General features: G+C 37.2%; 7 protein-coding genes, 1 long non-coding RNA gene and 1 other non-coding gene across 20 annotated transcripts; 6 read left to right on the top strand and 3 right to left on the bottom strand.

The window, feature by feature from the left end:
* The first annotated feature begins 16 nt into the window (after positions 1 to 16).
* Positions 17 to 2,533, top strand: LOC105688878 (puff-specific protein Bx42). Its single transcript, XM_048657603.1, has 8 exons — positions 17 to 170; positions 332 to 485; positions 565 to 732; positions 813 to 1,120; positions 1,185 to 1,320; positions 1,399 to 1,657; positions 1,719 to 2,100; positions 2,188 to 2,533. The coding sequence occupies exons 1-8, from the start codon at positions 157 to 159 to the stop codon at positions 2,396 to 2,398; spliced, it is 1,632 nt and encodes a 543-aa protein (XP_048513560.1). The 5' UTR covers positions 17 to 156; the 3' UTR covers positions 2,399 to 2,533.
* A 151-nt stretch (positions 2,534 to 2,684) lies between these two features.
* On the top strand, positions 2,685 to 8,729 carry LOC105688796 (lisH domain-containing protein ARMC9-like). Of its 10 annotated transcripts, none has more exons than XR_007279054.1 (16): positions 2,685 to 3,028; positions 3,110 to 3,283; positions 3,363 to 3,492; positions 3,573 to 3,652; positions 3,768 to 3,998; positions 4,095 to 4,447; positions 4,535 to 4,910; positions 4,986 to 5,165; positions 5,255 to 5,503; positions 5,569 to 5,880; positions 5,956 to 6,083; positions 6,173 to 6,257; positions 6,325 to 6,599; positions 6,690 to 6,810; positions 6,906 to 7,535; positions 7,852 to 8,342. XR_007279054.1 is itself a non-coding variant. In XM_048657582.1 (15 exons), exons 1-15 carry the CDS (start codon positions 2,894 to 2,896, stop codon positions 8,491 to 8,493), a joined length of 3,096 nt encoding a protein of 1,031 aa, XP_048513539.1. In that variant the 5' UTR covers positions 2,685 to 2,893; the 3' UTR covers positions 8,494 to 8,729. The 10 variants fall into 10 exon arrangements, 3 of the variants coding, with proteins under 3 accessions (XP_048513539.1, XP_048513540.1, XP_048513538.1); XR_007279056.1 differs by having other exon boundaries at positions 2,685 to 3,283; positions 7,468 to 7,535; positions 7,852 to 7,882; positions 8,286 to 8,342; XR_007279052.1 differs by having other exon boundaries at positions 2,685 to 3,283; positions 7,852 to 7,882; positions 8,286 to 8,342.
* On the bottom strand, positions 8,628 to 10,578 carry LOC105688879 (loricrin-like). The gene is made up of 3 exons (XM_012405512.3): positions 10,421 to 10,578; positions 10,102 to 10,153; positions 8,628 to 9,901 (listed from the first exon to the last, which is right to left on the bottom strand). The coding sequence occupies exons 1-3, from the start codon at positions 10,427 to 10,429 to the stop codon at positions 8,778 to 8,780; spliced, it is 1,185 nt and encodes a 394-aa protein (XP_012260935.2). The 5' UTR covers positions 10,430 to 10,578; the 3' UTR covers positions 8,628 to 8,777.
* A 440-nt stretch (positions 10,579 to 11,018) lies between these two features.
* On the top strand, positions 11,019 to 11,557 carry LOC125501478. The gene is made up of 2 exons (XR_007279060.1): positions 11,019 to 11,244; positions 11,312 to 11,557. It is a non-coding gene; the product is annotated as an uncharacterized LOC125501478 (long non-coding RNA).
* A 447-nt stretch (positions 11,558 to 12,004) lies between these two features.
* On the top strand, positions 12,005 to 12,076 carry Trnag-ucc. The gene has a single exon. It is a non-coding gene; the product is annotated as a tRNA-Gly (tRNA).
* LOC105688882 (zinc finger protein 724-like) lies at positions 12,033 to 15,012 on the top strand. Its single transcript, XM_012405515.3, has 2 exons — positions 12,033 to 12,424; positions 12,500 to 15,012. The coding sequence occupies exons 1-2, from the start codon at positions 12,281 to 12,283 to the stop codon at positions 14,696 to 14,698; spliced, it is 2,343 nt and encodes a 780-aa protein (XP_012260938.2). The 5' UTR covers positions 12,033 to 12,280; the 3' UTR covers positions 14,699 to 15,012.
* Positions 15,013 to 15,039: 27 nt separating this feature from the next.
* On the bottom strand, positions 15,040 to 17,672 carry LOC105688883. 2 transcript variants are annotated; one of them, XM_012405518.3, is made up of 3 exons: positions 17,528 to 17,672; positions 17,236 to 17,441; positions 15,040 to 17,111 (listed from the first exon to the last, which is right to left on the bottom strand). In XM_012405518.3, exons 2-3 carry the CDS (start codon positions 17,338 to 17,340, stop codon positions 15,228 to 15,230), a joined length of 1,989 nt encoding a protein of 662 aa, XP_012260941.2. In that variant the 5' UTR covers positions 17,341 to 17,441; positions 17,528 to 17,672; the 3' UTR covers positions 15,040 to 15,227. The 2 variants fall into 2 exon arrangements, with proteins under 2 accessions (XP_012260941.2, XP_012260940.2); XM_012405517.3 differs by having other exon boundaries at positions 17,236 to 17,617.
* A 29-nt stretch (positions 17,673 to 17,701) lies between these two features.
* On the top strand, positions 17,702 to 19,667 carry LOC105688850. Of its 2 annotated transcripts, none has more exons than XM_012405449.3 (5): positions 17,702 to 17,846; positions 17,938 to 18,228; positions 18,303 to 18,412; positions 18,504 to 18,814; positions 18,890 to 19,667. In XM_012405449.3, the coding sequence occupies exons 2-5, from the start codon at positions 18,014 to 18,016 to the stop codon at positions 19,253 to 19,255; spliced, it is 1,002 nt and encodes a 333-aa protein (XP_012260872.2). In that variant the 5' UTR covers positions 17,702 to 17,846; positions 17,938 to 18,013; the 3' UTR covers positions 19,256 to 19,667. The 2 variants fall into 2 exon arrangements, with proteins under 2 accessions (XP_012260872.2, XP_012260873.2); XM_012405450.3 differs by having other exon boundaries at positions 17,729 to 17,870.
* A 149-nt stretch (positions 19,668 to 19,816) lies between these two features.
* On the bottom strand, positions 19,817 to 21,072 carry LOC105688851 (superoxide dismutase [Cu-Zn]). The gene is made up of 4 exons (XM_012405452.3): positions 20,857 to 21,072; positions 20,678 to 20,774; positions 20,195 to 20,382; positions 19,817 to 20,108 (listed from the first exon to the last, which is right to left on the bottom strand). Exons 1-4 carry the CDS (start codon positions 20,920 to 20,922, stop codon positions 19,995 to 19,997), a joined length of 465 nt encoding a protein of 154 aa, XP_012260875.1. The 5' UTR covers positions 20,923 to 21,072; the 3' UTR covers positions 19,817 to 19,994.
* Between the last annotated feature and the right edge of the window lie 296 nt (positions 21,073 to 21,368).

Genomic DNA, 21,368 nt, shown 5'->3' with positions numbered 1-21,368 from the left:
ATAAGGAGGTGCTGCCTCTAGTGCTGCTTACTCTGCCGCTGACGTTTTGATTGACGTCGCAGTGCGTCGCCCACAATTAATTTCCAGATTTCATGCGTTGTGTAGTTCAGGCTTGGTTCAGGCCAAAGGTTCAGGCCGCTGGGTTGTGTTAACAAAATGTCGCTTACAAGGTAATAGTTATTTTGTACTCGATTTAAGTTTTTCCAACATGCATACCTTTCTAGCACATTTGCTTTTGAAGCATTGTTAAGGAAAAGTTGTCGTATTGAAAGATCCACCCTTTAAATAGCTGGAAGAATGTTATTTACTGAGCTTTGCTTTTTTGACATAGCCTCTTACCTGCACCAACTCAAGCAGTTTGGGATAGAGAAGATGAAGCTCGAGAACAAAAACTTCGACAGAGACCAGTCTCTGCTTTGGTGAAGGCTGTAGTGACAGCTCCGCCATATGGGCAACGAAAAGGATGGATACCACGCACTCCAGAGGTAAAGAATGTGTATTTCTTTTTATTACCAAATTACTGTTAGTGTTTTGTAATTGCCTAAATACTTGATAAATATCCAGGACTTTGGAGATGGCGGAGCATTTCCCGAAATTCAAGTTGCCCAATATCCTCTTGGTATGGGTATGAAGGGAAAAGAAGCTACTAGCAATGCTCTAGCAGTTCAACTTGATGCCCAAGGAAAAGTGAAGTACGATGTCATCGCCAGACAAGGCCACTCTAAAGACAAGGTAAATGATTGAATTTTATAGTTTAATAGATTATTAACTTTAGTGTAGGACTAATATCCAAGCATATCTTTGTATTGCAGATTGTTTATACAAAATTGAGCGATCTACTCCCATCTGAAATTACAACCGAAGACGATCCCTCCTTGCAACGCCCCTCTGGTGAAGATATAGATGATATTACCGAGAAGACTCGTCGAGCGCTGGAAAAAATTACTGAATCCAAAATAGCAGCAGCTATGCCAGTGAGATGTGCTGAAAAACAAGGTCCTGCGCAGTATATCCGTTATACACCGTCACAACAAGGACAATCCTTCAATTCTGGCGCTAAACAAAGAGTAATCAGAATGGTTGAAGCTCAAGTGGATCCTATCGAGCCCCCTAAATTCAAGTAGGTCTTCTATCAAGTTATCCTTTTTCCAATAGCAATTGTTCAAGGAATTTTATGATTTCAGGATAAACAAAAAGATTCCTCGAGGCCCTCCTTCGCCTCCAGCTCCAGTTATGCACTCACCAACACGAAAAGTCACAGTCAAAGAGCAAAAAGAATGGAAAATTCCTCCGTGTATCAGTAACTGGAAAAACGCAAAGGTACAGTCTTATTCGCCGTTTGGATCAACGGACTCTTCGTGATTCATAAATTATATGGAGAATTTTTGTCACTTCTAGGGATACACCATTCCTCTAGACAAACGACTGGCTGCAGATGGACGTGGCTTGCAACAAGTTCATATTAACGAAAACTTTGCGAAGCTTGCCGAAGCTCTTTACATTGCTGATAGGAAGGCCCGCGAAGCAGTGGAAATGCGCGCTCAGTTAGAAAAGAAATTGGCGCAAAAAGAAAAAGAAAAAAAAGAGGATCATTTACGACAGCTTGCCCAAAAAGCCAGAGAGGAACGTGCAGGGCTTAAATCTGCAGCAGCCCTTGGTAAGAATGAGAATTTTACCTGCATGGAATATTTTTTATTTCATTCAGCGCTTAATTCCAGATAAAGCTGGAGAATCACGAGAGCGCGATCAATTGCGTCAGGAACGTCACAAAGATCGAGCGCGAGATCGTAACTTGGCTCGTGCTGCCCCTGATAAACGTTCCAGACTTCAACGCGAACGAGAACGAGATATAAGCGAACAAATTGCACTTGGATTGCCTGCAAAATATGTTCCGAGTTCTGGTGAAGCTCAGTTTGATCAGAGATTATTTAACACAACCAAGGGAATGGACAGCGGTTACGGTCACGAAGACGAGTACAACGTTTATGATAAGCCCTGGAGGGACTCGAGCTCAATCGGTTCACATATTTATAGACCTAGCAAAAATATCGACAAGGATAATTATGGCGATGACTTGGAAAAACTCGTCAAAACAAATCGGTAAGTGTATTCAGTGATTTTTTTTCATTTTACAAATCAAGTGGCTGAATTGATCGATATTTTATATAATTTTTGATTTTATTTAAGGTTTGTTCCTGACAAAGAATTTAGTGGAACTGATAGATCAGCTACAAGATCTGGTCCAGTGCAATTTGAAAAAGACGAAGAAGATCCTTTCGGTTTAGATCAGTTCTTGACTCAAGCCAAACGCGCGAGTAGCAGTACAACTGCTACTACGAAACGAAAGGACGATCGAGATCAGCGGAGAGACGACCGTGATAAACGCCGAAAACATTAACGAGATCGTCAGCAATTTGATATAAATATCTTATGATTATTTTGTACCTGTACAAAACAAATTTTGCGATCTCTGAAAGCGATAATTAAATAATCTCAGAAATGATTCAGTAAATAAATTGCATTATATCCACCACGATATCTTCTTTAAAATGATCTATGTCATACGAATAGCATACTCTGTAACTCAATTAAGATCACTACATTACTCTCCATGAGAATTCTTGGCAAATGTATGTGTAAAGTACGTACGTATACATACATCCTCAAGGTACATCCAGTGTATCAGTCGCTACCACTGAAATATACATACAATGTATAGTGGTGGCTACCAACGAATTCAGAGCTACGACCACAACTGATTTGGTTGGTGGCTACCATGGGGTTGTTGCTATGGGTACGAGCGCGTCATTCCAAAATTGATTAATCGACCACTTTCATTGTATTTATACCTTTCATTCTTTCAGCACATGAAATAATTTTATATTATATTAGTATGATGACGGAGTGTAGGGTGTCTGGCGATACTGCAGAAATAAATGGGCCCAATTCAAGTCAGTGCCGATCGTCACTGGGAGAATTACTAGGATCCTTTCAAATCAACGATTGCTTGATAAAATTGATTCATCAGGTTAGTTTAAAATATTCTGAAAATAGAATTGATTCAGTTCCTGAAAACGTCAGTTATTTTATTCGACTATTTATTCTACAGTTTTTATTATACAATGAGTTTGAAAATACAGCAGACAGCCTGGTTCATGAGGCACCCAAACTGGGTTTCGATGTTCTTTCTGAACACTTGTGCACAATTAATTCTATACCCAAAGAAGTTTGCAAGGCCATCATGTCGCATTACTTCGCTGGAGATTGGACACATTTTTTCGATGTAATCAATTTTTCATAATACATTTGTAGCCAGAAACGTTACTTCATTATATCCTAATTTGAATCCTCTTTTATCTTAGTTGTGGAATAGCCTCATCCCTGAAAGCATCCGAGAAGGTGCTGAATACAAAATTTTGACTTTTAAGCTTCATCTGCATTTTGCTATTCTACCACTCAGAATTAAACAACTTCATGCAAAAGTGAACAGAAGTAAGTATCTAAATCAAAATTCCTATACCGCATTCTTATTATAATGCTCAGGCACTATCTTTGAATGCATTTAATTCCAGAAGAGTATGATCAGATGTCAAGTGGACAGATGATGGAAATAATTGCAAACGCGACAGAAACGTACTTTTGTGGAGCAAAGGTTCAATTTTTACATTATTAGATTGCACGTCTGTTATTGTATTGGTCACGCAACCTTTCATAAATCGAATAATTATTTTTTAAATTTTACAAATTTTTTCCTTTGTCATTACTAGGTAGACAATAATCAATCAAAGCAAATAATATCAGAGGCTATGGAACAACTGAGAATATATTTAGAGACAGATGGCCGTGACTTCGAAGAAAATACCGAACTACTCCCTTTATTTGCCCTCCCTTGTATGAACGATGCTCAAACCTACTCAACTTTTCCAGAACTATTCGAATTGAGTTGGATGGAGGATTTGACTAAGGCTCTTCAAATCTTCATCATGAACCAAAAGCAGGCATGAATATTACGTACTGTTCAGTAATTCTTTTTATCTATTACACTAATCCTGTTATCCTAGTTCTATTATGATACAATGTTTATGTATCCTTAGGTTCGGTCAACTATATCTCAAAAAACTTCCACAGACACAATCATGACAAGATGCCCATACGTCTGTGTCCAAGGCAATATCTCTTCGACCTGTGAAAATATCAATAATTGTCAGGATAGATTAATTAGTATCGATTCTTTGAGCAACGAACCAATAACGCAAAATGATCTATCAAAAATGCCATTGGAAATAACGAAAAGTACAATAATGGGATTAATCCCCCAGAAAATAAAGAATGCTAATACAGAAATTATAGTAAATGATCGTGATATACCGATGTTCCGGAAAGGTCACGACTTAGAAGATCAATTCGGATACTGCATTAAGCATCAATCTCATAGAATTCATTCCAAGTATGTCATTTGTTTTGCAAGATGAGTGATTTAAGAGTACTGATTGTGAGGTGAACTTGTATAAATAACTGGCATTTTTTCTGATAGAAGCGCTCAGACCAAAATTAGCACTTTAACAACAACAACAAACTTTATCTCGACGAGTGACCTCTACCATCCTGCAACTATATTGAATTCTGCAACATTTACAAAAAATATGAATGCATCGATTGAATCCAATCAGGAATTGGCAATAACTAAATCACATTTGAACCACATCCGATGTAACTACGAAAGATTGAAGACAAGATTCCATGAACTACATTCAGATTATCACAAGTTGCATGGAATTGCTGGAGAATTAACAGCTGCTCTTGAAAATTCAGTTAGAGGAGAGGCAGTTGACTTGCAGAGGATGTTAGAATCATGTATTGCTATATTTCCTGATTTATTTAACCATAACGTCAGAGGATATACATCAGGTGTAAGCCACATTATTTTATTGTTCTTGTTCACAGAGTGAGAATCATTGTAGTCTTATCTGTTTTTGTACCCACAGACAAATGTCTTACTTGATCAAGAAGTGGAAATAAAGGAGACAGATCTCACTATAGAGCCTCACGTGCAATATAATCTCAACCCCGTTTCTCCAAAGTTTTTGGATTATAAGAAAATCAAGTTTCATTTAATCAATGGAAGTGTTAAAACAAAATTGCTGTTACTGCAAGCTTTACGATGGGTGAGTATGATTATTATTGTTTTACAACATACTCGTGAGATAAATTTCATATGCTGGTAAATCTAAGCACTAGATTTTTTTTTTTCCAGAAACTTACACTGAGCCAACCTGGAGACCGAGATGAAACGATCAATGAATACTTGAGAGGGGATATTTTAGGACTACATGCTCAAGTGGCATGTGATAGCGGCAAACAAATTTTACCTTATCTTCTGATGCCCAAAAACGTAGCTACTCCACATCCTCTACAACAATCTGCAGCTAGGCTGATCAATACCCTGGCGTCTCTGAGATGTGGTAGAGATTATTTAGCAATTGGTGCTAGACTACTAGATTTAGTGAGTGAAAAATTATTTGTAGAAAACTATTAGTGCAGCCCAAATATTCCATAATCATATTTCAGATTATTAAGTGCCTGACTGAGAACAATGGAAGGTCTATAGATGCCTTTACATGCGACATGATAATTGCTATGCTACAAAAAATGTCCTTACGTAAACAGCAACGACTCTACATGATCGAAACTGGGCTAGTGGAATGGTTAATATTTCATTTGAAATCTGAAATCTACAGGGTGGGTTCCTATAGATTGAAATATGCTACAGCACTTTTAATGAATCTTTCGTTACACAAAGAAGCTCAAATACGTGCCTCTGCAATCGCTCCAATAGTTATTTCCACCCTCACTACATTATTGAGTACAGATCATTTACAGGTAAGCATTTTTTTTTTTATAAAATGTATATTCAATTTTTATCAAAGTTTACTTCTTAATCATTTTTCACGTTAGGCGCTACCTTACATCAATGGCTCATTGAATAGTTTTTTGTCTAATGAAGTCATTAATGAGGAAGCAAAAAGAACTGGACTCACAAGCATACTAGAATGTCATCGTAATCAAAATTCAGGAGAAATCAGGTGGATATACAATCTGCTGTACTTTCATCCAAAGTTACAAAACACATGCCACAAACGCATAAAACTTGCCAATATTGATTGATTTTCAGAAAACATTTGGAACATATTTTGAAAATTCACAACCGTGATTATGCCTTAAATCGCGAAGACTATGAGACCGCAGATGACGATAACGTGAGTTTTCAATGGTAACGATGTTGTTATTTTTCAAGTACCTGAATCGGCATGCTAATTCATTCAGGAGGAATTGGATGAGCTAGAAGATGAGCTAGAAGAGGGGGACCCTGTTAAAATGCATTCTGGAGAATTATCCGGGGAAGCTCTTTTAGCATCTTGTTATTCCATTGCTACAAGCACTACACAACCATGCGGTATGAATGTTATTGAGTCTGGACCGAAAACACCAAAGATGCACTCTCGGACAAACATGTCTAAGAATTCTCAGACACAGAAACACCCTCCAAAGAAACATCATGATGTCCAGTTGTCAACTTTTGATATTCGATCATCGCCTAGGTAAAATTTTCTCCAGATTTAAAAGCATATGAGTCTCATTTTGTTCGTCTTAAATAATTTTGATATCCAACTTGCATAATTCCTACAAAGATTAATCCCGCAACATTTACCACCTCATCGAAAGGATATCGCATATACTTCACCTGTAAGGTCATTACTCCCAGTTGATTACACATCGTCGATTAAAAAGTTGTCACCTGTCTCAATTGAGGTACAAATTTACACTAAAATGAACCGAGTATAGTAGTAGTGCTACGTATTTACAATCAATGAAGAGATTATGTTGAGAACTGAATTATTTTCAAGGGGAGGCAGACAGTAGTGAAGGGTACAGAGTCAGACTGCCCGTCAGTTTCTGAAATATGTAGTAGTTCCACCAGTCGATTGACATCCAAAACATCCATGACTTCGGCGGCTATAGGCAGTGATATCAGAATCGATGCTCCATCTGATAAATCACGAATGAGCACCCATTCCCCGTACTTTTGCAGTTTTACTCGGACTTACAAGCGAGAAAAGACTTCTGTTAAATCCATACAGCCTAATTTTCAATTGATTGATTCATCCACTGCTATCCAAAGAGACCAAAGAACAGAGCCTCAGGGATTGAATGAGCCCTGGAAAATGGATGAACGATTAAGATTCCCTAAAAAAAATGCAAATACCACCTCATTATTGGGGCAGGATGAAAAGATATTGAAATCCGTTAGATTGGATTACTCCATAGAATCAGATAACAGCGAATCAGCTCTCTGTTTATATGCCAATGAAAGCTCCAAGTGTGTTAACGACGGGAATTTCTATATCTTCATTGTAATAGTAACACTACCTTAATCAACTAGTTCAACTGCTTGCTTATTTGCTTCAGAGGTAGCAGCAAAACAACAGTGACTTCTTCAGTAATTCTGGGAACAACTTGCGATGGCGTGATTGCAGGTACGTCGATTAGAGTATTAATGATTTCGAATTATATTGTCAGAATACCTCATGTGTATGAGCGATATATTGACAGAAATAAAAATAAATATATGCCAATAAGAAATGAAATAAGACCACATTTTCAGGGAAAGTACAGAAACTTTCACATGATCTTACTTACGATCATGGTCGCTTTTAGAAAGCTGCATTCTATGTAGCACAAAAGTATCGAATGCTTTAAAACTCGTGAAACTGAAGCACCAATAACATTAGTATAGTTCTGGCCATAATTGATGTTACATACTTAATCATGGATGTGTTTTAAATTTTACAGAAACTGAAAAGCTGAGCAGCATTGCGTCACTGTGAGTGTATGTTAAAAACTGGGCCAAATGATTGTTCCAGATTAACTATCACTATCATTTTGATACAATTTTTATTACTTTCTACTCACTAATTTTTGTAACTGCTCTATTTATTCTCATATTTGTTTTATTTTAAAATACAATCAATAAATTATTGCGCATATTTATGCACGAAAGTTGAATTTTTGTTAGGCTTCTTTCATGTAATTGGTAAACACCGATATCTTGAGCATTAAGTGGTGTTCTCTTTGTTGTTTTTTTTTTTTTTTTGAGAACTCATCTGCGTTGGGAACAATCAATGCTCTGTTGTCATTCGTACCTTTATAACAATTCAATAAATGTTGTTCAGCGTTTGCTGCGTCCTAATAATGCTAAAAATTTTATACATGTTTTATAATCGCAGGGATTTAAAAAATGTGGATGCTTCCACAACTGCAAAAACAACAACAGTGGGACCTGATGAAAACACCGAAAGTAATGTGGATAAAGAAATAGAAGCTTTTACAGCAAAGCCTAGAATTGCCAGGACTCCGCCTTTATCTGCTCACCAACAATTACGAGTGGCACCCCTCCAGAATAAGACAATCACCAGACGTGTCTGTACTAAGTAGGTTTGTTATTTAGATGCATTTTATTTTCCACTTATCTAGTGCCTTAAATGTAATGTTCTTTTAGAATATTTAGATCACAATAGAGTCTGTAGGTCTTATAACTGGTCATAAATGGATTGAGGATCTCTTAAAGATTCATTTTTTAAAATGTAATTTATTACAAACAAGGATAATACAAAAATATATGTGCTTACACGTACAGAGTTGATTCAAAAAATAAATATTTACAAATCTAACAATGCTTCTATTCTCGTATGAACTTAGATCTCTTTCATATTCAATAATCAAGGATACCCTGAGAAGGAACTGCTGTGACCACTTCCAGAGGAATAACCACTGGAATGCCCACCAGAGCCTCCAAGGGAGTAGCCACCGCCAATACTAGAGCTGCCAGAGAATCCGCCATGACTACTGCCAAAGCTTGGGCCTGACGAAAAACTCGAATGTCCTGGATATCCTTTGCCAAAACTGGTAATTTTTCCTTTGTATCCAGCCCCTCCTGAGCTACCTCCTCCAAATGTGCCACTGGAATAACTTGGCCCACCAGAGTAGCTGGAACCACTGAAGTGACTGGGAATGCTGGAATGACTGGGGCCACCAGAATAACTTTCACCTCCACTTCCTCCAGAGGATTTAATGAAAATGATCTTTCCAGTATTCCCACCACGGCCCCCTGAGAAGTATCCACTTCCTCCATGTCCGTGACTTCCATGACTTCCGGAAGAGTATCCACCACCTCCGTTGCTCCCAGATAAATAACTTATACTAGGACCAGATGAGAAGCTAGATGGATATCCAACTCCACCCCCTAGAGAATGACTGCTCAATCCGTGGCTTGCCCCTAGACTTGATGCACTCTTGTACCCCCCTGATGAATAACTGCTTACACTTGGCCCAGAGAAATGTCCTCCACTGGAATATCCTTTTCCACCAAAACTAGATCCCCCATGACCTTTAGCCCCACTGCTGCTGCTATATCCTTCAAAACCAGGGCCTCCAATTGAGTATCCCCCGTAACTTGAGCCACCATCTCCTCCAGAATATCCGCTAAAACCTGATCCAGAGTGTCCTCCCTCTCCCAGATATCCCTGGGCACCCGATCCCCCATGACTACCACCGGCGGCAGAATAAGAACTTTCGATGCCGACTAAACCCCCAGAACCACCTCCATGACCTCCGGATGAATATCCTCCAGATGAATATCCGCCGCCAAAGCTATCATGACTGCTGACACTGCCATGTCCAATACTTCCGGAGTAGCTAGCAAAATCGCCATCGGATCCTAGGTCAGATCCGTGACCACCGCCTCCACCAAAGTCATAGCCAGCTCCTCCAGAACTACTGCTGTAGTCGTAGCCTCCATGACTCCCACTACTGCTGCCACCTCCATAGCCTCCACTTGTGTAGCCTGATTATATATATGGTTATTATTAGTGATGTTTGATGTATAGTATTGATAACAGAGATCAGTAGAAGGAGAAACTGCCTTGACTCTGGCAATGACACTTTTACTCTTCCAATCTCCATATTAGACGCATCGACCAACACATCTATAGAATTCTGAATACTATCATCCAACTGGTCTGATTCACAAACCGGTATACTTACTAGACGGTGGTTCTGCTAAGACAGCTGTGATGCATGTTGCGACTAGGGCAATCTGTGAAGATAAGAGATGCGATATCAAAATGCATTGAAGTATTTCTGATTTATGTTCTCAATACTAATATCTCCAAATAATTTTTTTAGGAATTTGTTTCAGAATATAATTGCCGATTATACAAAAATTTTGAGTATTGAGATGCTAGTTGTTTTGTTATAGTTCATCAATTATCAAAATTCATGATATGCATATAACTAGATGTAAATTTTTCAGGCACATCTGAGACATCAATGTATCATGTAGAGAGTGTTGGTTTTAACTTACACGAAACATAATGCTTGCTATCACGATTAAATTTCAACATAGGCCAAGTTAACCAAAAGTAATGTCCAGGTATGTGAATGTTGCAAGAAGAACTGAAGACGTGTAGAAACTGCTCTGAAAATAACTGTTTTGCGGTTTTATACCCTGAGAAACCCCTACTTAAATAAGAGAAGGTGAAAGAAGTCTTCGAAGGCACAGTAGTAGGAGAAGTTCCAAAACCAACTCATCCAGAGCGAAGAAAAGAAAAGGAAACAAGAGGTATAGGTATATTACTTGCAGGGAAAGCAAGGGGTCAGAACTGGACTGCAGTTAAGTGCTCCAGAGCTTTGCTGTTCTGACCTTTGAAACTGTTCAAGTACTTTTATTTTCCCACACAAATATAATGTACAAGTGTGTTGTACTTTAATTCTTGAAGCCTTTGTAACTTTTTTCATAATTTATCGTAACTACCAAAATTAAATTGTACTGCCAATACGAATACTGGTTCTGACAAGTCACAATAATATTTTAAATAGTTATATACCCACAATGAATACCTACAAATATTGATTATACGGGAAATTTAAGGAGCATCACAAACTACATTCAAATGATTTTTGAGATATTAATGTACAATAATTCGTAAATAAATGTTTTCATATCTCACAGGATTCAAATCTCATAAAAGAAACTTATTCGACAGCTATAGCTATAGCGATGCTCCAGTTTCTTATGCCCAGCAATGTCAAGGCCATGGATACTTGTTAAAGCGAAAGGAGAACTTTCAGTCATTCAGGAGAGTGAGTTCGGAAAGCCTAAAAAATGACCACATACTCCAGTTCAAGGTGCCTATGATCCTGAGCTCATTCATAACTATCAATATTCACAATAATGGTTTCTTTTTACCCATAGCTGTGTTGTCATTAATACCTGGATAATTAAATTTATAAGACAGTCAATAATTAAATTGGTGCCTTTCTGTGAAGTAGATAATTTCAAGTCTCTATTAGCATGATACTTATGAAAATCATGAAGCTAAGTCCAGAAAATTATATAAGAGAAATGACATAGATGAGCAACAGGCCTGATAATCATGCCTGTTCGCAGTGTGAAATGTTCTTAATTAATAAAAAGAAGATTCCATCTTTCGAATTGAGAGATCGCCCATAAACTTTCAAATTACCGGACCAAGTTTGTATGCAGGTGTAACATTTGACTTTCAGATATTCAGTTCCTAGATAAAAAGACAGGTATATACCTGGGTGCAGGCATATACATAGGTATGGATCTACAACTACATGTTAGCTTGCAAATCACATATAACGTGTGAGTTTCCTGAATGCCAAGTGAATTTCTACTAAATTCTCTCAGCATAAATTATCAGTTCAAATAGCCACCTCCTAACGCTCTGATACATTATGTGAGATTATTCATTGACCTCGTATCAAATGGTATGTTCATTCAATTGCAGTATTAGCACTTCAATATATCCATGTGCAATTTTAAGTACTTGATATTTTCTTTATCAAATTCAAAGATATTTATCATATAGGATCCAGAATTGAAATTGAACAAGTAGAGAAAAAGTTCACTCTATGTCCACGTGCGATGGTGGTGTAATGGTCAGCATAGTTGCCTTCCAAGCAGTTGATCCGGGTTCGATTCCCGGCCATCGCACATTTTTTTTCCAGAGCGTGGGGAAAATATTTTTACAATTTATTAAAAATTCATATGATCTCGTGTACTTTGGCACATAATTATAATGTAGCTAAGTGAGGTCAGAAGCTAATTGTGATCTGTAAGATTGACCGTTGATTGAGGCGATTAATCAAGGTTATGTGATATGTGAGAAATTGTATATGTGCTCATAGTATAGTGATAATGCACGAGAATAGTAAAATTAAGAATACGTGTCGTCTATGCCTGGCAAAAGCTGATGAGACCCAGTTTGTACCAATATTTCCTCAAACGTATGTCAATGGCGTTTCACTCATTATGAAAATCATGGTGTGCGTGTCCTTAACGGTATGTATAGAGATTGGTGATTTATTATCTTTAGTGTAGAATTAAAATCAATTAATGTTACACTCTTATTTTCAGATCCAAGAAGACGATCCCTTTCCCAAGATAATATGTAAGGAATGTGAAGAATCTGTCAATTCATTCTACATCTTTCGTGAGATTTGCTCCAGAGCTTATTTTATGCTCATACAGAATTTTGAAGTTGGCAAGGACTCTGGTGAGGAATTTCAGCCTAGCGCTGCCGACAAACTGGATCATCCTGAACAATCTGGAAAGACCGAATTGTGTGAAGCCACTCATATTACTGTAACCCCAAGGCAGAAAGAATCTATGAATACAGCATATGATGAAGAAGATATTAATCTGCATGATGATATTGACCTGGAACAAAACATACCGGAGCATCATATAATGTACGTTGACACAGGAAAACGATCCAATGATGGAGTTATATCGAAAGATGGATCTAGTTCTCAGACTGCCTACAAAAGGAATGAAAAATTCCACATTAGGGACATGGGGATAAAAGGAGTTGACATTTCTCAAATTCTTCGTAAAGCTCCACAGAAATCAGAAAAAGAGGATGCTGGAGATATTAACTCAAACAAAAACCTGGTGATCGAAAATTCAGATCCAACTATGGACGAAAAATCGACGAATACCTGCAAACCTGAGATAAACTTTCGTCAGGTCGGAGAGATTGAGGAATGTATACCTTGTGGCAAATATATCAAGCAAAGAGTGAAATACAAATGTTTACGATGCGAGAATAATTTCAATAATCTGGAGTCACTTACCGACCACTATGCTAATTACTGTCAGGCAACTAATAAGCGAGAGGTTGATCAAGCCCTCGGTCAAGCCTCTGATGTATCTTCTCATGCAGAAAGTAACTCAAGTTATTTATATTCTTTTGAGTATTTAGATAAAAACTTTGAGCTGGAAACTAAGGAGGTATCTAGTTTAGAATATTTGGATAAGGGCGATGTGGCAAATGATATCGAATACATTGAAGGCTCCCATTTATCGGAATTGAGAAAAGCAAATGTATTGGAACAGATAGTGGCAGATAGGATTTTAGAACAGAATGAAATTAATGAGTCAATCGGGATAGATTCTATGTCAAATGCTGGGATAAGTAATTATGGTGAAACATGTCATATTATGCCTGATAATTTGAATTCTAATTCATGTGAACCTAACTTGAAGATGAAAACAAGTTTCTGTAAACTGGACTCTGAGGCAGAATATTTTGGCTTACAATCCCCTAAATCTTGCCCTGATACAGCAAAGTTGTTAAATTTGAGGAGAACTCAGAACACAAAGGGAGGATGGTTAAGAAAGGTAGATTACCCTTGCCCAGATTGCAATAAAATATTTGCGAGCAATTCTTTATTGAAGAGGCATTCTTTGGTCCACACCGGGGAACGTCCTCACACGTGTGAAATTTGCAACCGGCACTTTTCGCAATTAGGCCAGTTAAATTTTCATAGAAAGTTTCACGATAATCCACGTTATCGATGTCATATTTGCAGCAAGCCATTCCTGAGACCTAGTGACATAGAGAAACATATGCGAACTCATACAGGAGAAAAACCGTATGATTGTAAGGTATGTTCAAAATCTTTTGCCCAACTCGGAGCATTGCAGCAACACTCACGCATTCATTCCGGCGAAAAACCATATTCCTGTGAGATATGTGGTAAGAGATTCTCTCAAAAAGCTAATAAGACTAAGCACGTTAAAATACATAAGCAAGGTCAAAGACCTCATACATGCTGTGTCTGCGGACGGAGTTTTTCCGAGTTATTGGATATGGAATTGCATAAAGCAGGTCATGGGGGTGGAAAGCCGAGAAAGTGTGATTATTGCAAAGATAGCTTCAGAAAATTGTCAGAATTAAATCATCACATACAACGATTTCACACATTTGAAAAGCAATACAAATGTATGTTCTGTCCAAAAGAATTTTATTCGATGTATAATTTGAAGCAGCATATCATGGTCCATACAGGACAAAGACCATATGCTTGTTCAAAATGTGACCTTAGGTTTACGCAGAAAGGGAATCTCACCAAACATTTTGAACGAAAACATTCCAAATCAGGAGAAAAGGGTCACTATATTTTAATAGATGACACATCATTTGATCAAGGCAATTTGCTGTTTGTTAAAGAAGATGTGAATTGTGATAACACCAATAATACTTTGGTTGTAGAAAGGGAAGAGACAGTTGAGTTACAACCTGGCACTAGTTCCAAAGGTAGTCATACCTAACTTCATTACCACTTTGCTACTTCAAGACCAAATACCATTTTACATGTCATATACAGATGATCTGGAAGCAGAAGATAACTAGAGTATAATTCATTTAGATTAACAATTTATTTAATAAGAATGCATAAACGTAAGCGATGAACTGTACAAAATAACATTAACAAAATATGCCAAATCATTCTCTTTACGTAATGTAGAAACTAAATTATAGAAGCGTTTTGAGCCATAAAAATTGAATATCCTTCAAATAAGTAAATGAAATGAAACAGTTTGAAAATAAAGTCTAACTGACGAATCTTGAATGTAGAAAGAAATCTTTGATTATCTTAAATTTATTTCTCGTAAAACCTTGTAACAATAATGTAAGATGAATCGTTATATAATGTTGATTATACATTGATTCTGACGTTAGTTCCACCAGGATATGAAATTATTTGTTGACTTAGTGTGAAGTATTATTGAGGAATTTATCATTTATACGTATTCGATGAGGGTATTACTTAGCAAAATCCGTGTTTGGAGAATTCTGTCAATCAAACAAAGACAATAGCCAATCATCTTCCAATTTTTGTGATGAGTCTTGACTTTCATTAAGAATTAGATCATCCAGTATCTTATCCACATTCAAATTAGATTCAAATTCTTGATCGTTTTCTGGAGTCAACGTATTGCTTTTTGAATTTAACTTTGTTGGCCTCAGGCCACAATCTTCAATACTTGGAGCAGATTTGAAAGTAAAACTGTTACTACAACGATTAGTTGATGTGGTCATGCATGAAGAATATGTCAAATCAGAACTGGTAGAAACATTCCCAGGTAATGGTACATCTAAAGGACTAGTTTTAGCGATTTCTTTGCTACAGAGGGAGTTAGCTTTATGTTTCTTCAAAATACTAAGATCAAAGCCTGGATATTTAGGTGACTTGAGGGCAGATCGTTTGAGAGGTTTTTTCATTGATAGGTTTCCTAATGCAGTCCGACTACCTGTTGCTGGTCGATAACATTTGGCTTCTTCGCACTTGCTTGGTTCAACCTTTATGTTAATTGAGGCAACCTGATCACCTGCTACTAGATCTCTCTTTGCATCAATCATTACATTTTCATCTGTCTGGATCAATTCTCTACTCGTGTTTGAGGGAACTGTGGTATAACCTTGTACAAGACTTGGTATTTCATAGGACAAACTAATTGGTGGCAACCCATCTATTACTACAGTTCTCGTTTCTATATTTCTTATACCATAACTTTTCTCATGAACGAAATTGTTATCACTAGGTATAGCCTGGTGATTTTCCATTGAACTAGGTACTCTTGTGAGGTCTTCACTATTTAGAATCTCACATGAATCTACTGCCTGCTTTGTCTCCTGTGCAGCTGATCTGCCAGAAGTGGTTTTTCTCTGCTGACAGATACTCGAATTAGGAACAAATTTATCGCGATTCAACTTACTCAAAGACTCAATGCCTTCCAACTTATGAACTTCCACCAATTTCATGTTAGTTCTTTGAATACTAACAACTGTAGGATACTGCTTCTTTTTCTCAGAAACTTCCGCACTATTTGCCTTTTGTGTCTCATTAGCAGGTACGAACGGTGAAGCGCTTTTAGATTCAGTTACAATATTAACACGATCTCTAACTGAACGAGATGGATTGTCTGTTACCATTGAAATCTCAGCATTATCAATCAGGAATGTCTTATGCTTAACTGAAGACTCATGACTCTTGTTAATAAACAAATCATCCGTATATGTGAAATTTTTAGTTGGTCCAGAACGGACATTATTTTCAAGAGATTTTGATGGGTCAAAAATAGAATCAGTCAGAGATTCAGAAATTTCAGATGCATCATTGAATTCTCGAAAAGTTATGGGATTTTTGTCAGAACTTTCTGAATTGAAATCATCATTTAAACTAAAACTGCCACTAAATGTTAATGGAGTTTCAACTTTCACAAGTACGTTGTTAAAGTTATTGAGTGACTCTAAACTTGTGGAACTTTGATCGATTGATTTGCTATTTTGTTTCAAAGTGGCAGTTTCTCTTTTTCGTTTTAATACTGAACTCCTGCTGTTGAGACTTCCACAGTCACTAATGAAGAATTTGTTCGACTTGTTGCTATTACTGCTCGATTGAACATGTCCTTCGATTGAATCGACAACATGACCAGTCCCTAAAGTAAAACTAGTTGCAGAGCATGTATTGTCACCAATAATTGTCTCTTTATGGGTCACTTCACTGCCGCTGCCTGGAGTAACAGGTGGAGTATCTAGTCCAAGTTCTGCCAGAGAAATTTGGGACTGATCAGATGATTTTGTTATCGATGGCTTACGCATCCCCCATTCTGCGGACCATGTTTCTCCAACTTTTCGAGATCCAAAGGTGAAATCTTGATATCCAAATGGCCATGGACACTGGAAAAATGATGAAATAGGGAGATGCTTCCATCAGGTAACAAAATCAGTAAAAAAATAGATTCTTTCAGATATAAACTAATTGGAAATTCAGTGTTCAGAACCATAGAAAACAGTAACTTACCTTCGTAGATTCACACAGCCATACGGCTTCATCGAGATTGATCTGGGTGAGCACGACATTTGTTTTGTATCCATTTTTCTCACACAACGGACAGAACTCCAGCATTATTTAGAAATCGTTTTAAAGTTGTAGGTTATTTTTCCATCGTCTTATTTACGTTTGTGAATATTTCGTTTTTCGAGAGCGAAACAAAGCTCTCATAGCGACTATAAGGTCACCACAAAAAACACACGTTAAATAATATAAGCCTGTTGCTTCTTTTTAATATAATTCACAAGATAATTTCGTTTACCGGTAAACAAAACCCATTTTTGAGTTTGGTCACGCTGCTCCGGTTGTAGTATCCAATCGCCATGTGCTCGATGTGCTTGTGATAAGTCCTTGATTCTTCAAAAACCTTGATGAACCAATCCAAAACGCTGGAAAACTTTTCCCAAGTTCCGTTTGGTTCCGTTGACTGACTACAGAAAGACGTTAGTAGGTTCAAATCTCATGACTCTATTGCCAGTGGTTATTTTTTGACATGTTCGCAGTTCGTCGTCCCCGATCGCTGTTTTGATAATTATTTAGTAAACAGATCAATTGAATATGCATAGTTCTCGTATCAGCAGGTACCCTTAGCATTGTTACTATACGTAAGGTTGTTTCTATTGAACGAAGTGAATCGTGAGCGTCTATTATAGCTTTTTAAATTTTTGGTAGATTGAATTTCTCGTCAACTTCATATTGTTATCCAATTCTTCAATCCACGTTGTTATGGAACAAAAATTAATTTCGTATGGATATTCAGGAAAGGATAGACATAGCTAGGCTTACTATTTCAACAAAAATGGATAATAGAAGTGATGACGATTTCTCGGATTGGACACATCTATCAGGCTTTTCAGGCAGCCAACCAACCATTCCAACGTCAATTAAACAGTTACTCGTTGGTAGAGTATTTGTCGGAGAATACATAGAGCGACACTATGTTGATTCTCTTTCTACTTACAGGTAGTTTTTTCCAATAGCTTAATGTGATGTCTTTTCTTATTCCTAACTGATCCAACATTCTCACCTGCCTATAGAGATTTGGTTGTCGTCAATTCCGACGAGCTAGACCTGTCAAGATCTTTGATAAAAGCTAAACAGATTATTCTTAATATGTTAAGACACATCACATGGTTGGGTATGACAGGTAATCTTTTAGTTACACTATTTTACGCTAAATATTTGACTCAATTTTTGGAGGTATGATTTTTTACTATTCTTTACTTTGTCTTTAATAGATAATCAGCATGATGCAACTCCGAAAGGCCTTTGTTTGTGGGTTAATCTGTCCCAAGTACCCTTGGGAAAACACTGGTTTCAGATACAATCAATTGATTTAAATGACAAAGAAGTATCGCTGAAACTGAATCATCTCAGACCGTTTGACTACAGCAAAAATCAAACAGAACACATTTTGGCGCCAGAACAAATAATGGAAAATTTCGATGTACAAAAGTTCTTCCAGGAGTTGACATGGGTTCAAATACGAGAATTTGGATTACATCTGTTAGTTGACGTTTCTACCTGGTGCATACTGAATTTAAAAAATGTGAGGATGGTTTTTTACTTTTCATGACCATGTACCTTACATTTGCAGTTTCTAAATTGATGTATATTTTCACAGGTTTTAACATACGAGAATATTCGAGAGACGATAAAATTTTCTTCGGTATTATTTCTGACTGTGATATCCTTCTTGATAGAAGCAACAAGATTCTTTTGCGACTATAGCATCAGATTAATGAGAGAACTTTCCTACGTCATTCATTCATTAACGCCAATAATAATGGGAATCATTGATTTCTTTGCCAAATGTGTGGGTGGATTCTATTTATTATTAGTTATGTTATGGCGAGGCTCCTCGGGGCCACAGGTACCACCAAATGCATTATCAGGAGCATTCGGTAGGAACAGCATTTCATCTCAAAAATCAATTGGATATAATAATCGAGGCCGAAATAGATTACGAGGTAGGTTCAGTAATTACTAAATTGATATTTTTTAGTTATTCATTCTTTTGAATCGTATTCATTGTGAGATGACTACACAAGTTTTTATAGAGTTTTTCCTCGAATCAAATACAATTGTGACACAAAATCTCATTAGTATTAACTCTACACTACCGGCAACAGCTGTACCCGATGTTGTTTATTTTGACTTACAATTGACAAACCGTCAAAATTAAATTTTATACAGACTTATAGACATTCATAGTTTCCATCAACAGTGTATGGTTTTAATAATTTCTCGGGGGATTCAGTACTAGTTCTTACATACTTTGGCATCTGCTGTAAATATATTGCGATGCAGAGTCATGTTAAGGGAAAAATAATAACGGAACTTGTACAGATCGTTACGGTATATTCAATTAAAAAATAAAAAAATTATGTAACTGAAAAAAACGACCTTCAGCCGATTCTGTTTTTCTTCTTGGGTGGTATACATACATATAGAGCTGTATCCTGGGCTGCTGTAGATTCAAGTAATAACCCGTATAGACTATGATTACGCTGATTCTTGGATGGTTAGATAAAACACTGGAGCATCAAACTATTTTCTGAAGATTTTATTTCAATGCTTGCTCGGGGCTAAGCGATGTAACAGATAGTTCCATTACCATATTAATATTACCGGGAATGACAAATCACCTTTATAGGAGCCAAGATGCTAATCATAGGAACCAACAACAATAATAAATCCTTGCGAAATTTTCAAAGCTTGGTAAGTAGTCATTGAGCTTTTGTGATACCGATAACACCACAAGCTAGACGACCACCAGCATTCCCAGTTGTCTTGGAAAGTTCGTGACCACCCAATCCCAAATCGTCAGGATCTGCGTGTACCTTCAATAGTGATAACGAGTTGTGATTGATACATGTTGAAGCATTCAGTTTGAAGTATTGAGATTAATTCTATATTGATAACATACCACAAGTGTTCTGCCAATGATATTGTGTTGCCCAAGAAGCTGAATCTGCTTATCTGTTATGTTGACCTTGGCAACACCATCCTTTCCAGCTTCAACATTACCCAAGTCCCCAACATGACGTACTGAGGCATCTGGTCCTCCATGCTCTTTGCTGAATGGATTGAAGTGAGGACCAGCGCTGGTACAGCCTTGACAACAAGAATTCCACTAATCAGGCATGCAAATGCTCTCAATAGAATAAAAAAGTTAGAAAGGTCAGTTATTTTATGTAACATCCTCTTGGTTGAGGGACACTGCAATCGCTACATAAATCGTTATCTGACTTATTATACAGGTTCAAAACTACACGTCATGCTGTATCTAATTAAATTACTTATTCGATATAGGAATAAAATAGATGGGTAAGAAATTATTATTAGAATCGTATTGTTAAATAACAATGGTTGAGAAGATAATGCTGATTAATCGATTATTTTCACAAACCATTAGTATTGTCGCCAAATTCATGGATGTGGAAGCCGTGAAGTCCTGGCTGTAGCCCTGTCACTTCACCGGTAACCTTGACAGGGCTGGATTCTCCCTGAAAGAAAAATAATTATGATGTTACAATTTATTTTGAAGATATAATGTTGGGGGAATATAGAAATTTCGGTATGGCTTACAGCCTGTTCAAAATACAAGGTACCCTTGACGTCTCCATTGAGAACGCAAACCGCCTTTACAGTCATTTTTAGATATTACGATTTGCTTTCCGTTATTGATTAATGAATGTAATAAGCTTGTCTGGCAGTCTCCCTGTTATGCGATCTTTCGATATTTCTGTCTAATCACCGCAAAATTTTTTTATCACGATGGTCGTGACGACGCAATACACTGCTGAATCACGAATGTTAAGTGATTATTTGAGTGCAGTGTGAAAACGAAGGACTGTTTTATCAGTTAATAAAATAATCGAAAGAGGTAGCGCTAGATTACTCTTCAGTTCCTTGCGCCATCTGAGCGAATGGATAATATTCCAAACTTGACACACGTATCTGACTCCGCCAAGTTCGTGTTCTTTGCAGCCGTCCACAGCCATCATCGGCTGTGAACCACTGTGAACCCATTTGACGTTTGTGGTCAGTGACAATGTCCGAGTGTATTTACTGTGCAGCTTCGTTCGATCTGTGGAAAG

This window comes from Athalia rosae, chromosome 6 (genome assembly GCF_917208135.1).
Source record: "Athalia rosae chromosome 6, iyAthRosa1.1, whole genome shotgun sequence".
Classification (NCBI taxonomy): Eukaryota; Metazoa; Arthropoda; class Insecta; order Hymenoptera; family Athaliidae; genus Athalia; species Athalia rosae.
The sequence above is the reverse complement of the archived record's forward strand: the minus strand, read 5'-3'. Positions and strand labels throughout refer to the sequence as shown.